Raw genomic sequence first — 26798 nt, 5'->3', positions numbered from 1 at the left:
GTGTGTGTGCACGTGTGCGTGCACGCACGCTGATCTTGAGGTCTGAACTAAAGGCTTGAGCTCTGTCCCTGAGCTTTTGTGCTCAAGACTATTACTTGAGCCACAGCTCCACTTCCAGCTTTTTTTGATGATTAATTGGAGATAAAAGTCTCACAGACTTTCCTGCCTGGGCTTGCTTTGAATAGCAATCCTCAGATCTCAGCCTCTTGAGTAGCTAGCTCGGAGTAGCTAGCTAGCTAGGTATGAGCCATCAGTGCTTGGCTAACATTTCTTATATTTATATGGAATCTTACTGTAGTTTTGATGTGTATTTTCTTTTTTTTTTTTTGTCAGTCGTGAGGCTTGAACTCTGGGCCTGGGCGCTGTCCCTCAGCTCTTCAGCTCAAGGCGAGCGCTCTACCACTTGAGCTACAGCGCCACTTTCAGTTTTCTGGTGGTTTATTGGAGATAGGAGTCTCACGGTCTTTCCTGCCCAGGCTGGCTTTGAACCGTGATCCTCAGATCTCAGCCTCCTGAGTAGCTAGGATTACAGGTGTGAGCCACCAGCACCCGGCTTTGATGTGTATTTTCTTAATGGCTAATAACATTTAACATTTTTCATGTATTTGTTGGCCATTTGTATTTTTTATTTGAGAAGTATCTATTCAGATTGTTTGCTCATTTTTTAATTAACAGTTTTTTGTTTTGTTTTGTTTTGTTTTTTTTTTAGTTTGAGACAAGGTCTTGCTTTGAAGTCCTGGATAGTGGAACTTGCCATGTAACCCCAGTTGGCCTCAAAGTCATCATCTTTCTGTCTCAGCCTCACTAGTGCTTGGATTTTAGCCAGGCTCAGGATTAAGTTTTTTGAATTCTTTATATATTCCAGATATTATTTCTGTCAGATAAACTGTTGGCAAATATCTTCTCCTTTTTAGGAGGTTATCTCTTAATTCTGATGGTTATTTCCTTGGCTTTTTAGTTTGATATAATTCTGTTAGTCAAGTTTTGCTTTTGCTTTCAGTGCTTTTGGAGAAAATTATTATCCAGAAAATTATTGCTTGTACTCATATTTTGAAATGTTTCCTTTATGCTTTCCTCTGGTAGTTTTGGAGTGTCAGGTCTTATAGTAAGCTTTTTAGATCCATTTTCAGTAGAATTTTTGGTAAAGGATAAAGATTTATAAGGCAAATTGTGTGATATCCAGTCTTCTAAGCACAATTTATAAAAGAGGCAGCCCTTTCTTTGGTGTATATTTTTGGTACCTTTGTTGACAGTTGGCTGTATATAGATAAATAGACAGCACATATATATATACACATATATATACATATATGCATATATGTATATATATGTGTATATATATATATATATGTATGTATGTATTTCTGTGCTATCTGTGTCCGCTTCTGTGTCCCCCGCTGTGTCCCCGCTGTGTCCCGCTGTGTCCCCGAAGTGTCCCGCTGTGTATCCCGCTGCGTCGCCGCTGTGTCCAACCTGTGTCCCGCTGTGTCCCGCGCTGTTTCTCCGGTCTGTCCCCCATGTGTCAGTCGTGGGGCTTGAACTCTGGGCCTGGGCGGTGTCCTTCAGCTCTTCAGCTCAAGGCAAGTGCTCTACCACTTGAGCTATAGCGCCACTTCCGGTTTTCTGGTGGTTTATTGGAGATAGGAGTCTCACGGTCTCTCCTGCCCAGGCTGGCTTTGAACCGTGATCCTCAGATCTCAGCCTCCTGAGTAGCTAGGATTACAGGCGTGAGCCACCAGCGCCCGGCCTTTGCTTCCCTTTTCATCTCTTGTAAACTCCAACTATATGTCCACTTGGCCACTTAAAGCTATCCCATGGTTCACTTGTACATTTTTCATTTTTTTTCTTTACATTTCATTTTGTATAGTTTCTATTGTTATACCTTCAAGTTCCAAGTTTACTAATCTTTCCTTTATATCTAGTGCTTTTCATCTCACATATAGTAGCTCAGTGAATCATTTTTTACCTTTCATCTATTTTTCTGCTAACCTTTGTACATATCAAGCCATTAAAATATTAGTTTCATATGCTTATCTGCTATTCTATGATATATGTAGGTCCTAAGTCAATTGATAATTCTATCATTATTTTCTTCTGCCTCTTTGCATTCATAGTAATCTTTAATTAGACATAAGCATTGTGAGTTTTGTCTGTTAGATTCTGGACTTCTATACATTCTACACTTCTATACATTTTCTTGGGTAATGTTCCCATATGAGTTACATAGGGACAGTTTGATCTTTCAAGTCTTAGTTTTATGATTTGTTAGACCTGTATTCAATCTAGTAGTCAATGAATTAAGCAATTTTCTAGGTGAGCTTGTGAGATCAAGAACTATTTTCAGTCTTGTCTTTTTTTTTTTTTTTGGGTCCGGTCGTGGGGCCTGAACTCTGGGCCTGGGCGCTGTCCCTCAGCTCTTCAGCTCAAGGCTAGCGCTCTACCACTTGAACCACAGTGCCACTTCCAGCTTTTTTCTTTTTGCTTATGTGGTGCTGAGGAATCGAACCCAGGGCCTCAGGCATGCAAGGCAAGCGCTCTACCACTGAGCCACCTTCCCAGCCCTCAGTCTTGTCTTTCTTCCAATCCTTTCAGATGGTTTTTTTTTTTTTTTTGGTCTTAGGTGGTTTCCTCATATACATGTATTAAAAACTAGTACTTTCCTAAATACCTCAGGACTCTCACGATTTTTATGAGGGTTTTTTTCCTGTGAAGTTTTCTCTTCTCTAGTATTTTTCCTGCACATTTAGCCACTTTGGTAACCCTGGACTCTCAGTTCCAGTTCCTCTAATTAGGGAGTCTGCTGGCTCAGCATAGGTTCCACATTCCAAGACCATGATATGAAAATGTTTGTAAGGTAGTAAGCTGGGAAATGATACAAGGCTTAGCTAATTTGTTTCTCAGGTCTAAGGTACCACTATTTAGTGACTTGAAAACTATTGTTTACTGTATTTTCCATTAAAAAATGTTCAGGTGAAAATATGAGCCTTGTCTGCATTATTTCAAATGAGCACAAGTTCTGAGATTCTGTGTTTACTTAGGACATAGATAAAACTCCAAGAGAAATGTTGACAAAACAAATAACAGAGTACTAAAAGAAAAGAGATTTAAATAATTTCCTGATATTTCATTCTGTTTAGCAATGTTTGTTTCTTTGCTTACTTGTCTTATCCTATATAGACGCAATCAACATTACCTGTGCACTGTTTGAAGCTCTTAAATTGTATGTGGAAAGCTCTAAAGGACATCTGAGCTTCTAAAATGCTCTCCAGTGAGACTAGGTGTCAATGTTTTTAAATAAAGGTAAGATTTTGGTAGAGGACTAAGTATAGAAAAATCGACATTGCCTGCTTCCTTTATATCTAAAGACTATAAATCTCCTATCTGTCTTAAGTAAGAACTACAATAAAAATTGAGATTTATTTTTCAGTAATACAGAATATCTTTATTGAGGTTAACAAAAGGAAATGGTGCTATCTGGAATGAAGTGAGGAGAATGTCTACTGATAAAACTCACAATGACCATATTGTACTTCCTTTTTTTTTTTTTATTGGTTGTGGGGCTTGAACTCTGGGCTCAGGTGCTGTCCCTCAGCTCTTCAGTCCAAGGCTAGTGCTCTACCACTTGAGCCACAGTGCCACTTCCAGTTTTCTGGTGGTTTATTGGAGATAAGAGTCTCACAGACTCTGCTGCCCAGGCTGGCTTTGAACCGCGATCCTCAGGTCTCAGCCTCCTGAGTAGCTAAGATTACAGGCGTGAGCCACTGGTGCCCAGCTCATATTTTACTTCTTGAGTCTTCCTATAATGTTTATTCTAGACACTCAAATGAGAAGGTAAAAGGCTCTCATATCATATTTTTGATTTTTTAAGAACCAAGAATAAATCCTTTTTGTTTCCCACTAATGATGTTGAAAAATAATTACCTGCTTGAAGCAATGGACAGGCGCTGGGACTGAACATGTTTCTTTTAGGTATTTGTCCCAGGTAAAATGACCTGTAAAGAAAATAGAAATCTCTATCACAGTCAACTTTAAAAAGAAACATGCTTTTGGGTAATCTATACTAAACACTAATCCATCTGCAAACTGTTTTGAGCATAAGAAAACTATTTTTTTCCTATTTGGGCTAAAAGCTATATTAGGAAGGAGAATCTGGGTGACCTGAGTGGATATTTTAGAATAATATTTTGAAATCAAATACTCAAGATGACCTAAAGTATTCTTAATATTAGTTCCTAAAATGATCCAAAATGTTAGAGTAAGGCACACTAGTATCTTAAAGTACCAGGAAGCTAATGGAAAACAGAAGAAACAGAAAGTGAGTAGGGAGATTCCTTTTGAACAACTTGACTCCTGAAGAGACTCCTTGCTGTCAACTGACAGCTTTTGACATCCTGTATAGATGGCTCCTACTAGCTGAGCTTAAGATGAATGAAGGAAACGCTATCTAGAGACATGAAGTGAGAGGATTTGAGGAGAGGGGAAGCCAGAAGTGAGATTATACTTGAGCCCTTACTCTTAAAACTGGCTTTCTCTCACCTACTCCCACACCATTTTTTCCCTTTCAGTCATAACAGCATTGCTCTGAGGTACGAAATGACAAAGATCTTATAATCTAGAGAAAAGAAGGACCTGGGAAGTGTTTCTGATAACAATAAACAGGAACAAATTGAGGAGTTTACCAAATCTTTTAGCCTCTTGAAGTTATGTTAGAGTCTCTCAATGTTTATAGAACACATTTTAGGGAATTAATATTTAAGATAACAATATGTTGGGGCCAGGAAAATATGTTAAGGGATAGACTGCTGTTAAATGCAGATCTCAATGGACCAAATTCTTTAAAAATCAAACCAATTAGTAATCTCCCCCTAATACCCACCTAGAGGTGACCCCATGATGGAGCAGGGAAGGTCCCAGAGACTCTCACAAGCTAAAACACTGTAGCAAACCAGCATTTCTTGAAGTTTCCTCTGTAGTGGAGCAGCACAGGGCCCCTTTGGACCATACGAAAAGCACTAGATGCTGGGAATAAAAATGAGTCACTGAATGATTAAATCTAAATCACTCCAAAGATGATGCTAAGACTTTACATTCTACTGACTTTATAGCTCCTGTTTTAAAGCTGAATCTTTTCCCATATTCCTCAACTAAGTCAAATAGATTTGGCCAGGAACGAGTCACTCGTGAAACATTTAATAAGATATTCAATGACCAGTCATCTTGACCAGACAGTTCATAGGGTAAATGATTCTGGAGAGAAGATTTAAAGCAGTTATTAGAATTTAATAAAGATTTTGCTCTTATCTGAGAGAATCCTAAATCAAGGACTGAATATATTTCATCACTTTTTGCTATGAGAATAAAGAAAACATCACAAATTATTTCTCCATCTTTACAAATAAAAAATTAAATCAAATAGTAAGTCTTGGATATCACTGGACTCTTAAACCATAGCATCTAGAGCAGTAAGCCCAGAATTTCCTGTGCTGATTGAAATGGTCTATATCTGTGATATACAATAAGGTACTAGCCACATGCAAATACTGAACATTGAAATGTAACTAATGTAAGGAAGTAAGTTTTAATTTTTACTTAATTTTAAATAATTGCCTACATGTGTCTGACAGCTAATAGATTTATCTTCACAGATTCACAGGATTGGTCAGTCCAAGGTAATTGCTAGCATTATCATGAGTTCTAACCAAATTTACCCAAGAGACTTTGGTCTTAAGAATTATGGCAGTGTCAGGGGTACCACAACAATTAAGAGTATTAATTACACTTCACTATTATATACAATTATAGTAATCAATTCCTATGGTGTATGGTAAACAGGTCAAATCTTACATGTTAGGTCATACTCTACTATAAACTGAACAATAAGGAATCTCTTTGTTAAATGTAGTCTATCCACAGTGATAGTTAACTGGCTTGAGCCATAATTTACTGCTTGAGTAATTTAAAATTTAGTCCCAAATTATTAAATTGCACAGTAAGTGAATTTTTATTGACTCAGTGAGAATACTGGAATGCCTACTGTTATGTTTAGTCAGATATTACATAGTCTCCATAAGCAATAAAATAGTAACACAAGAAATGTCAGACAGTAAAGTATAGATTAGAAGAATCTAGAGAATAAAGTTTAAAATAAAGAGAATAAAAATTGTTTGCTTTTTCCAGACAGGCACTGGTGGCTCATGCCTATAATTCTAGCTACTCGGGAAGCTGAGACCTGAGGATTGTGGTTCAAAGCCAGCCCAGGCAAGACAATCCATGAAACTCTTATCTCCAATTAACCACCAGAAAACTGGAAGTCCCAGAGTTTAAGCCCCACAACCGAAAAAAAAAATTCTTGCTTTTTAAGCTTTATGGTATATGTTACAACTACTAAACTCTGTATTGTAGTGTGAGAACAGCTCTAGACAATACACAAGCAAAAGAGTGTGGTTATGTTTGACTAAAACTTTAGTGTAGGGGCTGGAAAGGTGGCTCAGTGGTAGAGCGCTTGCCTTGCATGCATGAGGCCCTGGGTTCGATTCCTCAGCACCACATAAGCAAAAAGAAAAAAACCGGAAGTGGCGCTGTGGCTCAAGTGGTAGAGTGCTAGCCTTGAGCTGAAGAGCTGAGGGACAGTGCCCAGGCCCAGAGTTCAGGCCCCACGACCGGACCCAAAAAACAAACAAACAAACAAAAAAAGCTTTAGTGTAAAAACAGATAGGAAAGAGCCAGGCACCAGTGGCTCACATCTGTAATCTTAGCTACTCTGGAGACTGATCGTTATTTGGAGGCAGCCTGGACAGGAAACTCCATGAAGACTCTTATCTCTAATCAATCACCAAAAAAATACATTTGTGGAGCTATGGCAAAAAGCTTACATACAGCAGCCAGACCCTGAGTTTAAGTCCCAGTATAGCACACGTAGACACACACATGACAAAGACAAATGCACAAACAAAACCAGGTGGTACTGTCAGATGCTGATAGCTTGAACCTATAATCCTAGCTACTCAAGGGACTGAGTTCTGAAGATAGAAGTTTGAAGCCAGTCTGGGCAGAAAAGTCTGTTGAGACTCTTATCTCCAATTAACCAGTAAAAAGCTGGAAATGAAGATGTGTCTCAAGTGGTAGATTTGATTGAAAAAGTCAATTGAGAGAATGAGGCCCTGAGTTCAAAGCCCCAATGCTAGCACACACACAAAACAACAATAACAACAGAAATAATACATAAATAAAATGGTAGTAGGCACAAAACAACAATAACAACAAAAATAATACATAAATAAAATGGTAGTAGGCTTAATTTGGTTCCCAAAGAGAACTCTACCATTCCATAGTCTAAATCATTGATTCCAAGACCATATTGATAGTAGTTTTCATTTCTTTAAAGTTCAAGTTCTCAACTTTGAGTTCTCATTTCAAGTTGGTCTGATAATACATACTGTCAAAATCTTCTTAGGGAGTTCTGATCAAAACTTTTGTCTAGAGCCAGGCACCAATGGCTCAAATCTGTAATATTAGCTACCCAGGAGGCTGAGGTCTGAGGATCACGGTTCAAAGCCAGCCCGGGCAGGAAAGTCTGTGAGGCTCTTATCTCCAATAAACCCCTAGAAAACCAGAGGTGGCTCAAGCAGTAGAGTGCCCGCCTTGAGCTGAAGAGCACAAGGAAAGCCCAAGCCCAGAGTTCAAACCCCATGACTGACAAAAAAAAAAAAAAAAAAAACCACACACACACACACACACACACACACACACACACACACACACACACACACACACACAACACACACACACACACACACACACACACACACACACTTTTGTCTAGGGACTACTGGTTGAGTTGAAATAATGTGATATTGGAAGTCAGAAGATATTAAAATCTTATTTCTGTAGGTAACTTTCTTGGATAAATCATTTAATCCTTCCAAACCTCAGTTTTTCTCATCTGAAAGACAGGAATAATATGAATTATATATGATGTATATACATACATTCTTCATCTGATAGAAGTATGTTAAATATTAGGAGAACAAGTAGTTCCTAAATTCATTGAGCTTTTAAATAAAAAGTAGAAATATTAATAAGATAAATACTGTTATAATAAACATAAATTTAAGTTAATGAGACAAGGCACACTGACTGCCTTGAGGATGTAATTCAGGGAAATTTAGTCCATACTTAAGGCTAGGGGATCACTGTGAAGATCAGTATCATTAACAAATAGAAGTATAACGTTTTATAATGTAGATATATATGAGGAGCTTCAATTATTCAAATATTATAATTAAAACATTATAATTTGAGCCAAACACCAGTGGCTCATGCCTATAATCCTAGTCACCCAGGAGTCTGAGATCTGAGGACTGCAGTTGGAAGCCAAACTAGGCAGGAAAGTCCATGACATTTGTATCTCCAAATAATCACCAAAAAGCTAGAAGTGGAGGTATGGCTCAAGTGGTAGAGTATAAGCTTTGAGAAACACACACACACACACACACACACACACACACACACACACACACACACACACACACACACACACACACACACACACACACACACACACACACACACACACACACACACACACACACACACACACACACACACACACACACACACACACACACACACACACACACACACACACAAAATTTTCAACAATTTTCAATTACTTATTCAATTACTTATTTGGATATTTTCAATTACTTATTCAACAGATGCTTACTAAGGAACTTCCAAGTACAAGGCAGTATAACAGATATCCCTGTTCTCATGAGATTTATATTCTGGTATGTGATGAGATATGATTAATACATATAAAACAAACTAACATGTAGTATTTGAATGTAATAAAATGTGGTCATATAATTGAGACTGGGGACTATCTTAATTATGGACAGAAGAAATATTTGAACTCAGATGAGCAGAGGCAAGCTATATCATTTATATTACTAGATAATAAATGTTTTATAAGGTCTAACACATACCATATGACAAATTTATTATTAGGAAAATGAAATTCCTACCTAAAGGATTTACAAATGATACCAAATTACTTAAAAATGGTAAAGATCCACAGATCAGACATGGTGGTATATGCTTATAATCCCAACTATTTAGGAGGCAGAGGTAGAAGGACTGTAGTACAAGGCCGGCCTCAGTAAATAGTACAAAACCCTATCCCCAAAAAAACCTAACTAAAAAGCAAAAAGACTGGTAAAACACTGCTTACAAGGTTGAGATTCTGGATTCAACCCTCTGTACCACAAAATAACTAAATAAAAATAGACAAAAGGATCATAAAATATAAAAGTACAAGAGATCATGTGAGTGCATACTTTTTTTTTCTAATACTTGCTAATTACCAAATATTTATTGAACATCTAATAGATGCCAAGCCTAGTTCTAGGCACTGAGGATGTATTATTGTATATACATTCTCTCTTTGTTGCAAAGTCTCTGCTACATGAAGCTTACATCTTGAGAGAAAATAGATAATAAACAAACAACAAAATATTTATATGGTAGCTACTAATGCTATTCTGGTCATATTTCGCTTCTTTGAACTACTTTGTTCCATCTAAATGTGGAACCCAAATTCATAAGAGAAGTAAGAGAGCTACTGGCTAAATAATGTTCCACTGCTCAATATATATGATTTATATGATCCCATAATAATGTTAATTGAATCCTGTTAATGGTCATTTAAATGTTTTATAGTTTTTTGAATACATTCCTTTATGTATCTTTGAATCCATACAAATTATCTCTGTGATAGTTCATTTTACTATTAACTTCAGTAGACTGAAAGATCCCTAAAAGATCAGCAAAACACACATCTAAGTATGTCTCTGAAGGTGTTTCTAGAAATGATGAAATCACAAGTACATTAACCTAACCAATGGTTTGATGCACTCATGGATTAGAAATATGAGCAGAGGGCTGGGAAGGTGGCTCAGTGGTAGAGCGCTTGCCTTGCAAGCCTGAGGCCCTGGGTTCGATTCCTCAGCACCATATAAGCAAAAAGAAAAAAGCCGGAAGTGGCGCTGTGGCTCAAGTGGTAGAGCGCTAGCCTTGAGCTGAAGAGCTGAGGGACAGCGCCCAGGCCCAGAGTTCAGGCCCCACGACTGGACCCAAAAAAAAAAAAAAAAAGAAATATGAGCAGACTATTGGAGATGATGGGACTACAGAAGTCAAAATTTGGAGTCAAATAAACTTAGTTGAGTCAAAATAAATCTTCCCTCTGGCAAACTGTTTCAGGCATTTGACTCAGTGGCAGAAAGTCTAACGTATAGTCTCCTTAGGACAAATTCTAAAGAACGGGACTAATGGACAGAATATGAATAGCTTTGATCTTTATACAATGTATATTGTCAAAAGATCCTTTAGAAGATCTGTTCGTATTAAAAGTGCATGAGAGTGTGTTTCCCACACAGATTTGCTAAAACTGGTTTGAAAAATCTCTGTAATTTTGGGGTTGGAGGCATAGCTCAGGTGGTAGAGTGCCAGCCAATTAGTAAAAGCATCAGATACTAAGTTTGAGTTTCTGTCTCAGACCACAAAAAAAAACAAACTCTAACTATGATAAATCTTAACTGTGAAATATTATTATAGGGGCTTGGAAGGTGGCTCAGTGGTAGAACGCTTGCCTTGCATGCCTGAGGCCCTGGGTTTGATTCCTCAGTACCACATAAGAAAAAAGAAAAAAGCCGGAAGTGGTGCTGTGGCTCAAGTAGTAGAGTGCTAGCCTTGAGCTGAAGAGCTGAGGGACAGCGCCCAGGCCCAGAGTTCAGGCTCCACGACCAGAGCCCCCTCCCCGTCCCCAAAAAAGGAATATTATTATACTCTGGGGCTAGAGGTATGGCTCAAGGCTAGAGGTATAGTGGCTCTTCAAGCAAGGACAAGGCCTTGAGTCTAGAATCTAAGCACCCACAAAAGAAAAAAAGCTAATGTGAAACTATTGTACTTTTATACTAGAATATGTTTTACAGTTCTTTAATGTTGAAGGCTTTTTGGAGCTGATCTTTTTATTATTTCTTTTTCATAAACGAGGCAATCTTTCATCCTCTCAGATTCAAGGAGGTCTCTACTAATTAAGAACATTTGCTTTTTGTTTATCGTACATGGTTAAGATGTTTGTCTCAGTTTGGTAGGGTTTGTCCATTAGTTTCTTAGTCTTTTATGGCTTCTTGGTTTTCCTGTCATATTTTTCTTATTTCAGTATTATAAAAAAATCTTAGCCCAGGGGCTGGGAAGGTGGCTCAATGGTAGAGCACTTGCCTTGCATGCTCGAGGCCCTGGGTTCGATTCCTCAGCACCACATAAGAAAAAAGCCGGAAGTGGCGCTGTGGCTCAAGTGGTGGAGCACTAGTCTTGAGCTGAAGAGCTGAGGGACAGCGCCCAGGCCCAGAGTTCAGGCCCTACAACCGACCAAAAAAAAAAAAAAAATCTTAGCCCATGTCTTCTCCTAGGACTTCTCTAGTTTCATTTTTAAAATTTAAATGATTGATCTATTTGTAATTTATTTTATGAACAAATAAGGTACAGATTTAATTTTCCCTTTCTACTTTATCTATGCTCCAACATCATCTATTAAACAAAAGATCTTCTCACTGATTTGAAATGTTATCTTGATCTAAAATTAATTTCTTATATATTCTTAAATTTATTCTGGGCTATATGCAGATGCTTTCATTAGTTTGTCTATCTTAGGACCAGGAGCGCTCCATATTTTGTGTAATTTAAATATCTGCTAGAATAAGCCCTTTAAAAATTTTTTTTAAAATTTTATTGTAAAGTTGCTGTACAGATACCTTTAACAGTATGTTTTCTTGGCCCTTTTTAGATGATTAATAAATTGTACTAAAAAAATCCAGTTATTCTGAAGTATCTCAAGCAAAGCTGTAAGATATACAAGTAGTTCATGCTCAAAACGTTATTTACTCAAAACCCTTTAAAATCATTAGCTTGATTTTTTTGTTGGGGGGGGGCACAGTTGTGGGGCTTGAACTCTGGGTCTGGACACTGTCCCTCAGCTTTCCAGGTCATGGCGAGTGCTCTATCACTTGAGCTACAGCACTACTTCTGGTTTTCTAGTGGTTAATTGGAGATAAGAGTTTCAAGGACTTTCCTGCCTGGGCTGGCTTTGAACTGCAATCCTCAGATCTCAGCCTGCTAAGTAGCTAGGATTACAGGTGTGAGCCACAGGTTCCTGGTGATTTATTTTTGAGATAGGGTCTTACTATGTAGCTTAGGCACACAACTATGTATGTGCAGAACTTGCTATGTGTCCCAGGCTGGTCTCAAACTATTGCATTGCTAGGATTACAGGTATGAGCACCATGTATGGAAATTAGTTTGCTGTTTTTATTATTTATTATCTAAAAATACAACACCAAGCCAAACATATATTTTCTGAAAACAAATAATAGTGAATTATGTATAATATATAATAAATATATATAATACTGAATTGTATCAATAGTGTCCTTTTAAGTATATGATCAGACAACTTACTAGAAACAATGAACTCATCAATACTCTGGCTAAAAGGGGAATGGTTCAAGTAGAAGCTGTTCTTAGTATCAATGCAATGGTTTCATTAATGCACATTTCTACCATCTAGTTTGGGAGTTAAAAATGTATTCAAAGAAGAGTGTTAGTGATTTAATATGTACAGCCCTTCATTAAATGCCTAGAGGTTGGAGCAGAAGGTTATGCAAAAAAATATAGCTTGAATTATGTGATAATGCTTCAGTAACATTTCTAGGTGGCTTCCTCCTTACTGAAAAAGAATAAGGAAATAGCTTGTACCTGGCTTGATGATATGTAGTGACTTGCTTTATCAGAGCTATTTTTAATGAGGTTACTCAAGAATATTTTCTTTTCAAATGATGATTGAGAAGCTAATAAAAAAAATGTTGCCAGGTATCACAAAGTAACAACTTCATGTTTCTGGAGTTTCAAGGATTTTTTTTTCAAACAATTTTGAAAATTTTGATTTTTTTTTCAAAAGATTTTTTTAAATCTTTTTTTTGCTTTTTATTAATGGAGTGTGCTAGAGTGTCCTTTTATACTATTATGTTTTTTGCAGTTCTTTAATTACTAATAATGTTGAAGACCTTTTGAAGCTTATCAGTTTTTTACCTTTCCTTTTTTATAAACTGAGGTAATCTTTCATCTCAGATTCAAAGAGGTCTTTACTAATTAAGAACATTTGCTCTTTGTTTGTCATACATGGATGTTTGTCTTAGCTTGGATGTCTAATTTTGTTCTTGTTCAGATGACTACGTAACCTGGAAAAATTGTTGCTCTATTGATGCATAACATAATGCTATTATTTGTCTTTTATGTGATATATATGCATTTATATAATTTGAATTTTGGAAATTTTAGCTGTGCTGTCAACTTTGAAAACCATGTTGAGTTGGCATTGTACAGAAATTAATAGCCACATTGGTCTAGAAATGTTAAACTTAATTTTTTCCATTTTGTACATGGGTAAACACACTGTATTAAATATGTAAGTTCTTATCTACATGGGTTTGATTACAGAAATAAGTGAAGTATTCTCTAAATAATGAAAAAATGCATAAAGATGAAAAAGGAAATCACTTCATGCATTTTATTTAATAGGAATAAAACACCTAAATGGGTTCAAAGCCAGCCCAGACAGGAAAGTTTGTGAGATTCTTATCTCCAATTAACCATCAAAGCTGAAAGTAGAACTATGGCTCAAATGGTGGACCACTAGCCTTGAGCAAAAAAAAAGCTCAAGAACAGTGCCAAGACCCTGTGTTCAAGCCCAGGATTGGCACCAAAAAAAGAAAGAAAAAAAAAAAAGATGAAAAGAAAAGGAGAGAAAAGAAACGAAAATTTAAAAAAAGCACCTAAAGCAAGTTTAATGTTCTTTTTAGGCAACAGGAAAGACTGCTGAGATAGGGGGAAAAAATCAGAGGTTCCTGAAAGGCTAGGTAGTAATCCTGAAGTGAAAAGTCTGGATTCTGGAGGCTTCCAAGATACAGAATCACAATGTTCAAGCTAAAAAGGACCTTAAGAGTATCCTAAAAGAAATTTAGCTATGTTGGCTTCATAACTGCTCATCTTACCATTTCTCTATTTTCTATCATATTGTTTATTAACCTTCATATTCTACATCATGTCATTCCAACTATTTAAACTCTTATTCATTTTCTAATCTCCACTGTTTAACACAGTATTTGAGAACTAATCATGCTCAATAAAAAATTTCTGAGTAAATAAAAAGAAGAAAAGAACATGTGGACTGGGATGTGGCTTAAATAGTAGAACATTTGCCTAGGAGGCATGAGATCCTAACTTCAATCCCCAGTACCACAAAAAGGAAAGAAGGGAGGGAAGAAGAAAAAAAGGGAGGGGAACAGGACAGAAGTGACAGTATCTTCTTTCCTAGACTAATAAAATCGTATGTGGGCTATCAAATTCAGTCTGGGAACTATGCTTGAGAGAGATAAAGCAAACCACAGTAGAAAATGTGACCTTGTCACCTGAGACCCAACTAAAGGAAGTTCAAGAACACTTAGCATGAGTAAGAAAGCCATTTCTCTATCTACTCATCCAAGAAATATAAATAGTATTGTGCTAGATGATAGAAAACAAATTGCATCCAATGTTTTCCTATCAGTTTCATTATAGTGAAGGTCAGATACAAAATAGTTTATTGTGTTAAAGGTTAACTTGGAGAGGTAGAGGGTTTGTGGACAGAAGTAAACTTCAGGCTCCTAAGCAAAAGTGTAAAAGGATAAGCAAGAGGCAAAGAGAAAGGAAACAGCTGCTTGTTTCAGACAAAAGAAAAACATGTACAAAGGCTTGGAGGTGAGAAAAAAACAGCTCCAAAAATTAGATCTTTTGGTATAGTTGCTGGATAGAATTTAAAGAAAAAGTAGTTACAAAAAGGGGTTGTAGAGAGCAGTGTTCAGGTATCAGAGAACCTCCTATTCCATGTTAATGAGAATCTTCTGAATGGTTTGGTGCAGTCATTCTGGATGCAGGGTGAAGAATGGAGCAGGTAGGGCTGGATGTTGATGTTTGGGGAGCTGTGTCAAAAATCTAGGTGTAAAATGATGTTAGCTGGATTGTTTACCATAGCCAAGATATGGAATCAACCCACATAGTCCTCAGTGGATGAATAGATTAAAAAAATGTGGTACATATACACAATAGAATTCTACTCATCCATCAGATGATAGTGCACCATTCATAAAGAAATAGAGTAAGCCATACCCAAAGAAACTTCATTTGCAGTTTCCCTCATTTCTGGTAACTAGAATATGCCTATAAATCTACAAATAAACACAATGGATGATAAAAGAAAAAAAATACACTGGGACATGATACATTATATTATATAGGGTTTCTAGGCATTTACACGGAGAGACCAAAGGAAGGAGGATATTCTAAGGAGAAGATCACAAAAGTGCATCTGATCATATAAAATAGTGTTTATTGAAATGCACTCTTGGAAATGGAAACTTTGTCGTGTTTGTTTATCCATCTTTGGGAGGGTTTGAAGGGGGCACAGGAAAGATAGGACAAAGGGTGAACAAATGCAGCAATGATATTCACTAGACACTATGCTGAACATGAACTATAAAACTGGTAGGTGGGGTCAGGAGGGAAAAACTGGGAGAGAATGAGGGAAAGGGTGACACTGTAGCACAAGAAATGTACTCTTTATCTGATAGATGTGACTGTAACCCCTCTGAATATGTAACAATAAAGAATTTGTGTAAGAATGGTAGCTGGGACTAGGAAAATCACAGCAGCAGTAAGCAAAGAGTTCCTAGAAATGCTTTCTAATAATCAGAAGACAGTGACTATGGCACTAAAAGTTAGAATGTAGCTAACAAATAAACAAGTATCTAACAATTTATCTGATATGACTAAAAATCTACAACAATTTAAAGAGTTCAAGACAGGAAATTTTATAAGAAATACAAACTATCAAAGTTTGAAATGCTAAGCAAATATATTATTTAAAGATCTATTCTAGCACCAAGGAGTCACAAATCTGAATTTTATTTTAGTCTTATATTTGAGATGCTCTAAATGCTTGACAGGAAAAATGAAATATGCAACATCAACTTATATGGGAAGATATACCTGTCATAGCAATATTCTCAAGAGGTAAAATATACTTTCAAATGTTACAAATACTTTACATAAATTGGGTATCTATGTTTCATAACTTCCTGTTAACATTCTTAATGCTATCACAGTATTAAAACTATTGTTACTTCTATTAGCAACAAAACAAAAAGTGGCAGCTATCCTTGACTGTATCACACCAGACTAATCCAATATCTCTGATGTTAATTACAGCCTGCCATTCTAAAAATGAGGAAATGTGCTCAGAAAGATTAAGTAATTGATCTGAAGCTACAAACCCTGATCACTAGAGAACTTTGAACCAAGTCCTGCCTGAATTTTATGTCTAAGCTTTCCCACAACACACTGGCACCTTAGAAAGTTTGAAGAAGAGTTTTAAGGAGTTTTAAAACTATCATTTGGTAACCCAATTCCAGGTACCTTTATAGGTACACTCATTAATTTATTCAGCTCACATTCATAACGCTCAGTTCAAAGAATGTCCTATTTAGTATAGCCTCAGCATAGTCACTGAACACAATAAAAATAATTCCCCAAAGCTGAAAAATATTAGAGTGATTCTAAGATATATTCATATCTATAAGCTTATGTAATCTTACAACAATGAAATAGGCAGAAAGGAATTATTATCCCCATTTTACCAATCAGAAAACTGAACATTAGAGTCAGAAAGTAACTGTCAGAGATGGCTTTCAACAAACCAGAAGTTCTAACTTCTAGTCTAGTGTTCTATAGCCTTCTGTCAGTGAGCAATGAAAAAAGTATGGTTAAAAAAAAAAAGGTATGTTACAGGAAGGAGTGGTGAGAATAAGCAAATACAGAATGAAAATAAAGAGCTGAAAATATTAAGTTACATTAACAAAACATTAAAATACGTGAATAAAAATTGATAAAGGCATCAGGATATCAACACTTATGCAATATGTGGAAGGATTTCTTTAAGAAATTCTAAGCTACAAAAGCTGATGTTTATATATAAATCCTGAAAGCTTATTGAAAAATACTAGTATTAGTTCTATTCTTAAATCCTAGTCTTAAAGTACACTATTCATGGATGAAAACAAAATGAAGTATCAATATGACTTGTTATTTGATAAAATTTCAGTTATTTAGTCATAGCTTCACAAAACTGTAAGATTTATTTTAAAGTCAATCTATCTTCCAGTAATTTCTTAGAGGAAAAATCCCAAAAGAACAATATATGATCAGTAAGGATTTGTTTAGTTTTAGATTCAGAGAATTAAGATGTTATTTCCAGTTTGGTACAGTTTCCTTATTTCCCTGTTTTCTATATAAACCATTCCTCCTTCCTTTTGTTAGCTAGATCTATAGCCTCCAGATAAATAGGATTTAATGAATTACATAGGCTAATTAGGCAGACAAGAGCACAGGGTTCACTGGATTATGAGAAAGATACATGGAATTCTTTTCCTAATTTGTTAAAGCTGATTACAATCTAATATCTGTCTAGTAATTCCCCTTATTTAACAGAAACAAGAAAAATATCTTACCTAGCTCCAGGAAATCAGCAGTTTCTATTGAAAAAATGTTAAAGCAGAATCATCATGACATACGTACCAAAATAACAAAGTTCAAATTCTGTGTTAAAATAGGGTTTTAAAAGTGTATTTACTCCAATTATCTCATTTTTAAAAGTTATTAGTGGTTGTAGAAGTACAAAATCCAATTTTGCCTTTCTGTTTTTTTTTTTTTTTGGGGGGGGGTCAGTCGTGGGGCTTGAACTCTAGACTTAGGCGCTGTCCCTTTGCTCTTCAGCTCAAAGCGAGCACTCTACCGCTTGAGCCACAGTGCCACTTCTGGTTTTCTAGTGGTTTATTGGAGATAAGAGTCTCAGGGACTTTCCTGCCCGGGCTGGCTTTGAACCATGATCCTCAGATCTCAGCCTCCTGAGTAGTTAGGATTACAGGCGTGAGCCACTGGTGCCTGGCTTTTAAAAATTCCTGGAAATTTTTGTTTCTTGTTTTTTTTTTTTTTTTGTCAGTCGTGGGGCTTGAACTCTGGACCTGGATGCTGTCCCTTCACTCTTCAGCTCAAAGCGAGCACTCTACTGCTTGAGCCACAGCGCCACTTCCTTGCCTTTCTTCTGAGCTTTAAATAAGTAAAATCTCTGGAAAGACATAAGCTACGCAGTGATGACTAAAAAGCCAATTTGGGATTCTTTATACTCAGAAGATGGGATTCTTGATTTTTTAGCCCAAAGCATATTGCTTTTGACAGGAACCTCTAAAAATAACAATCTATTTGCTTTTGATTTAACCAGAGTTACTTGTAAACATGGACATCTAAGAACAAAAGTTTTATGGTAAGAAATGTCAAATAAAAATTTTTCATAGTAAATAGCTTTTTCTTACCTTGATATTGGCATGTACACTCTGACAGGTGGCCATATTTGTGTTTTCTAACTTCATTCCAGTCTACCACTGTGGGAAATGAAAACAAGAAAACCCGATTTAATATTTCTCTGGTTTGGCAGTATGCTTCACTAACTTGGGATTTTTTGGTGGATTTTTTTTTTTTTTTTGATACTGGGAAGTAAGCCCAGAGGGTGAGGCCCCATTACTTGACCTATACTGCAAGCCCCTGGGTTTTTTACATAGATCTCCCTAATTTTGCTTGAGACTGGCCTCAAACTTTTGATCTTCCTTCTCCTGCCAGTGATTACAGTATACACTACTATACTCAGCTCATCAGGTTTTAAGAATGTAATCCACTTTCGGAATTCTATTCTAAGGGAATAATCCAAATTCAGAAAAATATTTTATTTAAAAAACTTTATTATTGTTAATAATAGGAAAAGAGAAGAAGGAATACCTAAACATTCAAATAGAAGTTGATAAAAGATTTGGTTGGAAAACCACTTGGCAAAGTTTTTACAGCTGATAAAATTGTATTAAAGGCTAAAGAATAACTTAGAAAATATTTATAATATAATGATATTAAAGATAAGGAAATAAGTATTAGATTTATGGAATAATCACAATTATGTAAAAGGCTAAAAAAAAACCTTTACAATTATGAAAAAAGCTAAAAGCAAACAGCATTCCACTGGGTGAATTGTACCCTATCAAACTTCACTGTTAAGTTTCCACTCCTCACTGCTGCAGACTAGGAATATATTTAGAGGCAGAAGTTTTGTTTTTGCTTTTTGTGGTCGTGGGGCTTGAACTCTAGGCCTGGGTACCATCCCTCAGCTCTTCAGCTCAAGGTTAACGCTCTACCACTTGAGCCACAGCACCACTTCTGGCTTTTTCTATTTATGTGGTACTAAGGAATTGAACCCAGGGCCTCATGCATACATGCAAGGCAAGCACTCTACCACTGAGTCATCTTCTCAGCCCTGGAGGCAGAATCTTTAAATTAAGAATAAGTTTATTAATTGATTCCTATTAGCATATTTATAAGAGTATGAAGTATTTGACTAGGGGTGTGGCTCATCATTAGAGTGTTTGCCTAGCATCTACAAGGCCCTGGATTTGATCCCTAGCATGAAAAAGAAAAAAAGAAATTTGGGTATAGATAGAGCCAGAAAAATATGGCATAAAGGCAGAGGGAGAATGTGGCCATCTATATGTACTAAGGGCAAGAAGCCTCAGAGGAAACCAGTGTTGTTGATACCTTGATACGTTGATCTTGATTTGGATTTTCACCCTTCAGAACTGTCCAGAAAGAAATTTCTGGGTTTTTTGACCATCAAGTTTATGGTCTTTGTTACAGCAGTCCTAACACACTAATACCATCTCCCAAATTATTACTGGGAAAAAAGTCCACAATAATTGGTTCTCTTTGGGTGGTAGTACTAAATTCTTCTAATGCTGTAAGTGGAGTGCTAAGCCTTGGGCACAGAAGCTCAGGGACAGTGCCCACGCCTTGAATTCAAACTCCATGACTAGCACATAAACTAAAAGTAAATAAGTACTGGGGCTCAGAAAAAAGAGTTAAGGGGATGCTAGGTACAACCTGGAAGAGGAGTGGAAAGAAGATGTTAAGGAAGAGATGACACTTTAAGTTTTGGTGGCTAGCAATGGAATAGTGAGTAAAGTATTAGAGAAGGAATAGTGTAAAGAAACCTTTTCATATTAAAACTGTTCAATTTAATATGGTAGCTACTAATCACATACAGTTACTGAATACTTGAAATGTTGCTTATATGATTGGAAAAGTGTATGTAATTTTTATTTTTATTAACAAAATTTAAAAATTACAGTTACTGAAAAACAAATAAATATTTGGAACAAAATTGGATATGAGTCTACTTTTCAACTGTAAATTTAGGAAATCTAAATACAGATCAAGCAATTCTGATAAAACTTGAGATCCTAATTAAGCTGTGCTACAAAAAAAACACTCTAGGTTTCAAAGGTTTTTTATATTATATATTATATATTTTATATTTTTATATTCCAATTTTTTAGATGAATTAATTTCCCTCACTATTCTTTACCTTTTTAATGTGGCTAATGGAAAATTTTAAATTATATATGTGGTTTACATTCATTTCTATTAGTATCGTGTCAGCAGAGGTGAGGGATAGACAAGAGAACCTGTTAATATAAGGATTATACCTTTTTTTTCTCATGTAACTGTGTTATTCATTTTTCCTAGTAATTAAAAGAATCCTAGTTATTTCAGATATCGAGGTAGAATAGGCTGTTGTGAAAATGTGATAATTCTGGTGCCAAGAACAGATAACTTGATTTTATCCCAGGTAAGACAAACCATCCCCACTCAGTAAATCTTGAGCAAGGGATGAAAAAGGATAAACATAAAAAATTAGAAACTATGCTTAAACATATACATTTTCTCTTTAAATGTTTTCATTAGGTTCTCAATATCCATAAAACTCAAATCTGATTTAAAAATCTAAGCATTAAATTTTGTTTCTAATAAATCCAAATAATACAACTAAAAAGTCACTATGAAGATGGCAAGAATCTCTTCCAGAAATTGCTATGTTTTTTTTGTCTTCTTAATCATAATTTCTAATGTGTCTAATCTCGTAAAATAATACCTTAAAAGCAAATTTTCTAACATCTTCTCTCAAACTGGAAAATTCATGCTAATGACAAAAATGACATTATGGCTATAAAGAGAATGTATGTTTTAATTTAATTAGAAGTGAAGAATTATTTTTTTTTTTTTTTGTGAAAATACCGTACAGAGGGGTTACAATTACATGGGCAAGATAATGAGTACATTTTGAAGTAAAGAATTCTTAAATTCAGTTCTTGCTAGGTTTCTTAATCTTTCTTACCTTTAGGGTAGTGTAAGGTTTCTTAATCTTTCTTACGTTTAGGGTAGTGTAATGTAAATACTTACCACTAGGATGCATAGTCAATGGACTAAGAACTGGTTAAGGAGTTAAGAGGTTTGGGATTTATTCCTGGATCCACTAACAGCTTGTTCCAACCTCTGACAAGTCAGTTTCTCTGTATGTTAATTTCTCCATCTGTAAAGACTGGTTATGGAGAGAAAGGAGAACAGAAATTACTTGTACTTTTTTTTTTAACAAACAAGGTTACATGACAAGTAGTAACATTTTGATACTTTTTAATTAAAATATTTAAGAATTATAATGTTCTTTATAACAAGTGCCACAGATGTAACAAGCCCTTGTGGCCAGAGAAATACAGGTATTTCTTACATTTGGTTCCATGCAACTATTGAATATAAACATAGCTTGAGTCCAACTAACCAGATTAAGCCAGAAAATCAGAAAATATCAAAACCTATCAACATGGTGTTATAGACTTAAGGATGCCTTTCCCATTCATACCTACCTTCCCCTCCCCCTCAATTTAAAAACATTTGGAGACAGAGCTACAGAGGAGTTAATTAAAATTTAAAGAAGCTGTTAAGGTGGGTCCATAATCTAATAGGCAAGAAGAAGCTTGAGAGCTCTCTCTGTTCCTCAAGGGGAAAAAAATCATATAAGGATGCACAGAAAAGATGCCACCTGCATTCCAGAAGACAGAAACTTCACTGCCAATTCCATCAGCATGTTGATCTTGAATTCCCAGCCACTAGATCTGTAAAAAAATATAAATTTCTGCTGCTTAAGCTGCTCAAATACCATAGTATTTGTTATGGCAGCCCAAGCACAGGGCCATAGAACAAGTAAAACTGCAGCAGGTCTTTGAAAGCATTATAAATTCCCTGAGAGACTTTCATTATTTCCTATACCACCTTCTGAGATGGTAGAGCAAAAGCAAAACAAACAAACAAACAAACAAAAAAAGTGTTTAAAGCTTTATCATGGTTTGAATCTCAAGTAAATTTTTGCTTAACATTGTTTCCTCTAAGACTTCAGACAAATAACTGCACCAAATCTCAGCTTTATCTGCAAAATGGGAATAATAACACCAATATTGCTTGCTTTACAGGGTTATTGTAATAAACAAATGAAAGGATGGTTTTAAAAGTACACAATCCAGATTACAAATATTCTTAAGAAAAAAAATTCTGCTTAACCATCTTTCTCCAAGAGAAAACTCAGATAGAGAATAACGTAAGATTTTTTTTTTGGGGGGGGGGGTCCAGTCGTGGGGCCTGAACTCTGGGCCTGGGTGCTGTCCCTCAGCAGTTCAGCTCAAGGCTAGCACCACTTGAGCCACAGAGCCACTTCCGGCATTTTTTTTTCTGCTTATGTGGTGCTGGGGAATCGAACCCAGGGTCTCATGCATGCAAGACAAGCACTCTACCACTGAGCCACCTTCCCAGCCCCAGATTTTTTTTTTTGGGTCCGGTCGTGGGGCCTGAACTCTGGGCCTGGGTGCTGTCCCTCGGCTCTTCGGCTTAAGGCTAGCACTCTACCACTTGAGCCACAGTGCCACTTCCGGTTTTTTTCTTTTTGCTTATGTGGTGCCAAGGAATCGAACCCAGGGCCTCATGCATGCAAGGCAAGCGCTCTACCACTGAGCCACCTTCCCAGCCCCCCCAGCTCGAGATTTTTATACTTATAAAAAGTACAATGCAAGGCAGGGCATTGGTGGCTCATGACTGTAATCCTATCTATTGAGGAGGGTGATATGTAAGAATCACAGTTAGAAGCCAACCTAAGTAGAAAAGTCCATGAGACTCTTATCTCCAATACTATAGCTAGAAAACTGGAATTGGAGTAGTGGCTCAAAGTGAAAGTGCATTAGTCTTAAGCAAAAAAAAAAAAAAAAAAAAAAAGCCCAGGGATAGCACCCAAGCCCTGAGTTCAAGACCCATGACTGGAAACAAACCAAAAAACATAAAAAAATACAGTGCAACTTCATGTTATTAGCAAAAATTTTCATTAGAAGAATATCAATAACAGAGCACTTTGTACTTTGCACAAAGAAATCTAACTGGAAATAGAAACAAGTGTGAGATATCTAGAACATGGTACAACTGAATAAAAATTTAAAAGGCAGCAGGGCACTGGTGGCTCACACCTGTAATCCTAGCTACTTAGGAGACAGACATCTGAGGATCGTGGTTCAAAGCCAGCCGGGGGCAGGAAAGTCCTTGAGACTCTTATCTCCAATAAACCACTCAAATAATTGAAGTGGCACTGTGGCTCAGTGGTAGAGTGCTTGCCTTGAGCTGAACAGCTGAGGGACAGTGCCCAGGCTCCGAGTTCAAGTCCCATGACCAAATAAATAAATTTTATATATATATATATATATATATATATATTATAGATAGGAGCCACTATATTGAGTCTTTAACTTTTATTTCCTGCATGGAAAACAGGAAATGTTTCTTGTCATTTCTATTTCTCCCTCCTTTAATCCTGTTATTCATGCTAAAACTTCAAAAAATAAACATAGGCTATCTACAGGTTATCATGTTTTAAATATTCATAGAGGCTGGAAAATACAAAAGAAATTATAGTCTTCCATACATTTACAGATGAGGTAGAGGAGGAAGATGTACAAAGGGGTAAGTAAGGAGTGATGTTTATCCCAGAAATGAAAACTAGAAAACAGGAAAAAAAAAGATGCATCAAATATAATCTAAAGACCCATTAAGAATTCTTTCAGTGTGGATAAAACAAAATCTTATGCCAATATGCAGAGCTCAAAATGGAAGAAATGGAAATAGAACACCTGCTTACTGTAGTCACCAAGAACAAACTATAGAGGCAGGGAGACTGACTAGACTGGTCTGGAATGCACTTGTCAGCCTCTCTCTTATTTGCAAGTATTTCTAGCCCCTTAACTGATTCTCTGCTTCCAGCTCCTCTTCATTTAGTTTTACTTCATTTGGAGATAAGTGTCAGGAGATGTAATATTCCTCAGGGATGATCCACCAGAAAGGGGGGAGGGGTAGCAAACTAGGCAATCCTTTTCTTAAAGAAAGCAATAAATCCTGTCTCTTCCAAGCAGCAGATGTGAACAAAGAAGAGGAAGTGGATCTCCCCTTGGCAGCTGTCCCTCCCCCACTTCCTTTGTAGTAATTATATGCCTGTATGTGCATGCAGAGAGAAGAATCCCAGAAAACATCAATATTTCCTTTAACAAGGCAGCTAGCAATGAATGGCTAATGAAAATGCAGAGGCTGTAACTCCCTTTGTCCTCCAGGCAGTCTTAAATAGACTTAAAACTACGTAAAATGTGTATTCTTCCTTACTATGTAAGTAGGGCTTATAGAGATATGATCCACAGCTTAGAGGAAGTGGATAGATTTTAGAACAGAGTGGTTCTAACATAACATGGATCTAATAGTATCACATCATACTTCCAGACAGACATATATAGATCTGATATTATGTAATGATTAATGTTACATTATCATTCTAATTAGTATTTTTTTTATTGTTTTTTTGGTACCAGGCCGATCTAGGAGCTTGAACCCAGGGGCTGAGTGTAGTCCTTAAGCTTTTTTGCTTTTTTGCTCAAGGCTAGTGCGCTACTATTTGAGCCACTGCTCTACTTCTGGCTTTTTTCTCCTTATTTTTTGGTGGTTAACTGGAGAAGAGATTCATGGACTTTTCAGCTTGATCTGTCTTTGATCTGTGATCCTCAGATGTTAGTCTCCTGAGTAGCTAGAATTACAAGCATGAGCCACCAGTTGTCTCCTCCTCACTTTCCTCCTCTTTTTCCTTCCCTTTTGTTTTTTCTTTCGGCAGAGTCTGATTATGTAGCCCAGGCTAATCTAGAACTTACAAATTCATCTTCTCCAGTATCCTGAATACCTGGATTAGAGGTGTACAAACCCAGTTAGTATTTGGAATAAAGATGATTAAAAACTAAACTACTAAACCTAGAACTACCCTATGATCCAACAATACCACTCTTAGGCATTTAACTAAAAGATTACAAGTCAGGATACAGTAAGGATATTTACTGCAGTATTCATCATGGCCAAGTTATAGAAACAGTCTCTTTTCAAGTAATGAACTACATGTGCTGGCTTCAAATTGTGATCTTCCATACTCCAGTCTCCAGAATAGCTACTAGGATTACAATCATAATTTGACAGCAAAAAAGACTGAATATCTATTAAGTCCTTCTTATGTCCCAAGGACGATTCTAAATACTTTACATGCATTTTTTTCAATTAAAAACTATTTTAAAAGTCAAATACTATTATCTTTATTTTAATGATGAAGAAACCAGTACAGAAAGAAGTCTTATAATTTGCTCAGTGTTACAGAGTTAATAGGGATGATGGGATTCTCAAAAAATGGAATTTGGCCCCATTTCTTATCTCTAAGGCAGCTTTTCTAGAAAAACTCAGTTATTTGGTATGACTTAGCAGAAAAGCAATCTTTTGTCTATGTATATGTGGAGGTGAGAGGTTCTCAGTTTAGACCACTCTACTTTCCTACCTGAACTATAGATCACATCACTGTAAAGTCTTCCAGAGATTCCAAGTACCTTATCAAGGACCACTTAGACCTACATGATCTGAACTCTACCTCTTCAACCTTAACTCCTGTTACCAGCTCTCTCCATTCACTGCTCAACACAGGAGTCTTCTTAGCCTCTGTAGGAGGCCAACCTCTTAATGTCTTTACATTACTGGCTATGTTTCATTCTAGTATTCATATGGCTAGTGTCCTATCTGTCAGAGTCTCAGTTTAAATATCACCCCCTCAGAGAGAACCCTTTCCTGACCACTCAATCTGAAGTAGTTATGTAGACCTCCTCTATTACATTACTCTTCAAATTAGCCACACAGCAGTTAATATTACTTAATATTTTCCATTTATTTGTCTCCCTCACTGGAGCCTTGTCTTTATTATTTATTCAGCAATAAATTCCACATCTGGAATTGTGCCTTGTAGAGAGGAAACAACAATTATTTACAAATGAAATTAATTTATGGTAGTCACTAAGAAAAAGACACAAAACTAAACATCAAAAGGACCAGAAGGAATGCAGTGATTACACTTGAAAATTTTAATTTAAAACCCATAAGTTGATTTTTAAAAGCATTTTTTTCTTTCTGTATAAATCAAGTTTTGTTGGAACACAGCAACATATTTATGTGTTTTCTACAATGGCAGAAGTGAATAACTTTAACAGAGATCCTATGAACTACAAAGCCAAATATATTTCTTATCTGGTCTTTTTTTTTGGTAGGGGAAATCAGTTACTTTTAAAATTGTTATTATAAAGGTGATGTACAGAGGGGTCACAGTAATATAAGTAAGGTAA

General features: G+C 36.3%; 1 protein-coding gene across 6 annotated transcripts in view; it reads right to left on the bottom strand.

The window, feature by feature from the left end:
* Window positions 1-26798, bottom strand: part of LOC138837834 (polycomb protein SCMH1) — a 116023-nt gene that overhangs the window by 63956 nt on the left and 25269 nt on the right. For 5 of the 6 annotated variants that reach the window (XR_011375465.1, XM_070036828.1, XM_070036830.1 and 2 more), the window contains exons 1-3: window positions 18519-18586; window positions 4877-5019; window positions 3922-3992 (exon numbers count right to left, since the gene is read on the bottom strand). Coding sequence is in view for 5 of the 6 variants with exons in the window: in XM_070036828.1 (XP_069892929.1) it covers window positions 3922-3992; window positions 4877-4952 (147 nt within the window). In the remaining variant the exon portion in view is untranslated. Of the gene's footprint in view, window positions 1-3921; window positions 3993-4876; window positions 5020-17657; window positions 17682-18518; window positions 18588-21483; window positions 21623-22120; window positions 22194-26798 lie in introns of those variants that run through there. The other variant, XM_070036832.1, reaches the window with a different exon arrangement.

Source organism: Dipodomys merriami, unplaced genomic scaffold (genome assembly GCF_024711535.1).
Source record: "Dipodomys merriami isolate MVZ:Mamm:240054 unplaced genomic scaffold, mDipMer1.0.p SCAF_277, whole genome shotgun sequence".
Lineage (NCBI taxonomy): Eukaryota > Metazoa > Chordata > Mammalia > Rodentia > Heteromyidae > Dipodomys > Dipodomys merriami.
This window is presented reverse-complemented; position numbering and strand designations above follow the sequence as displayed.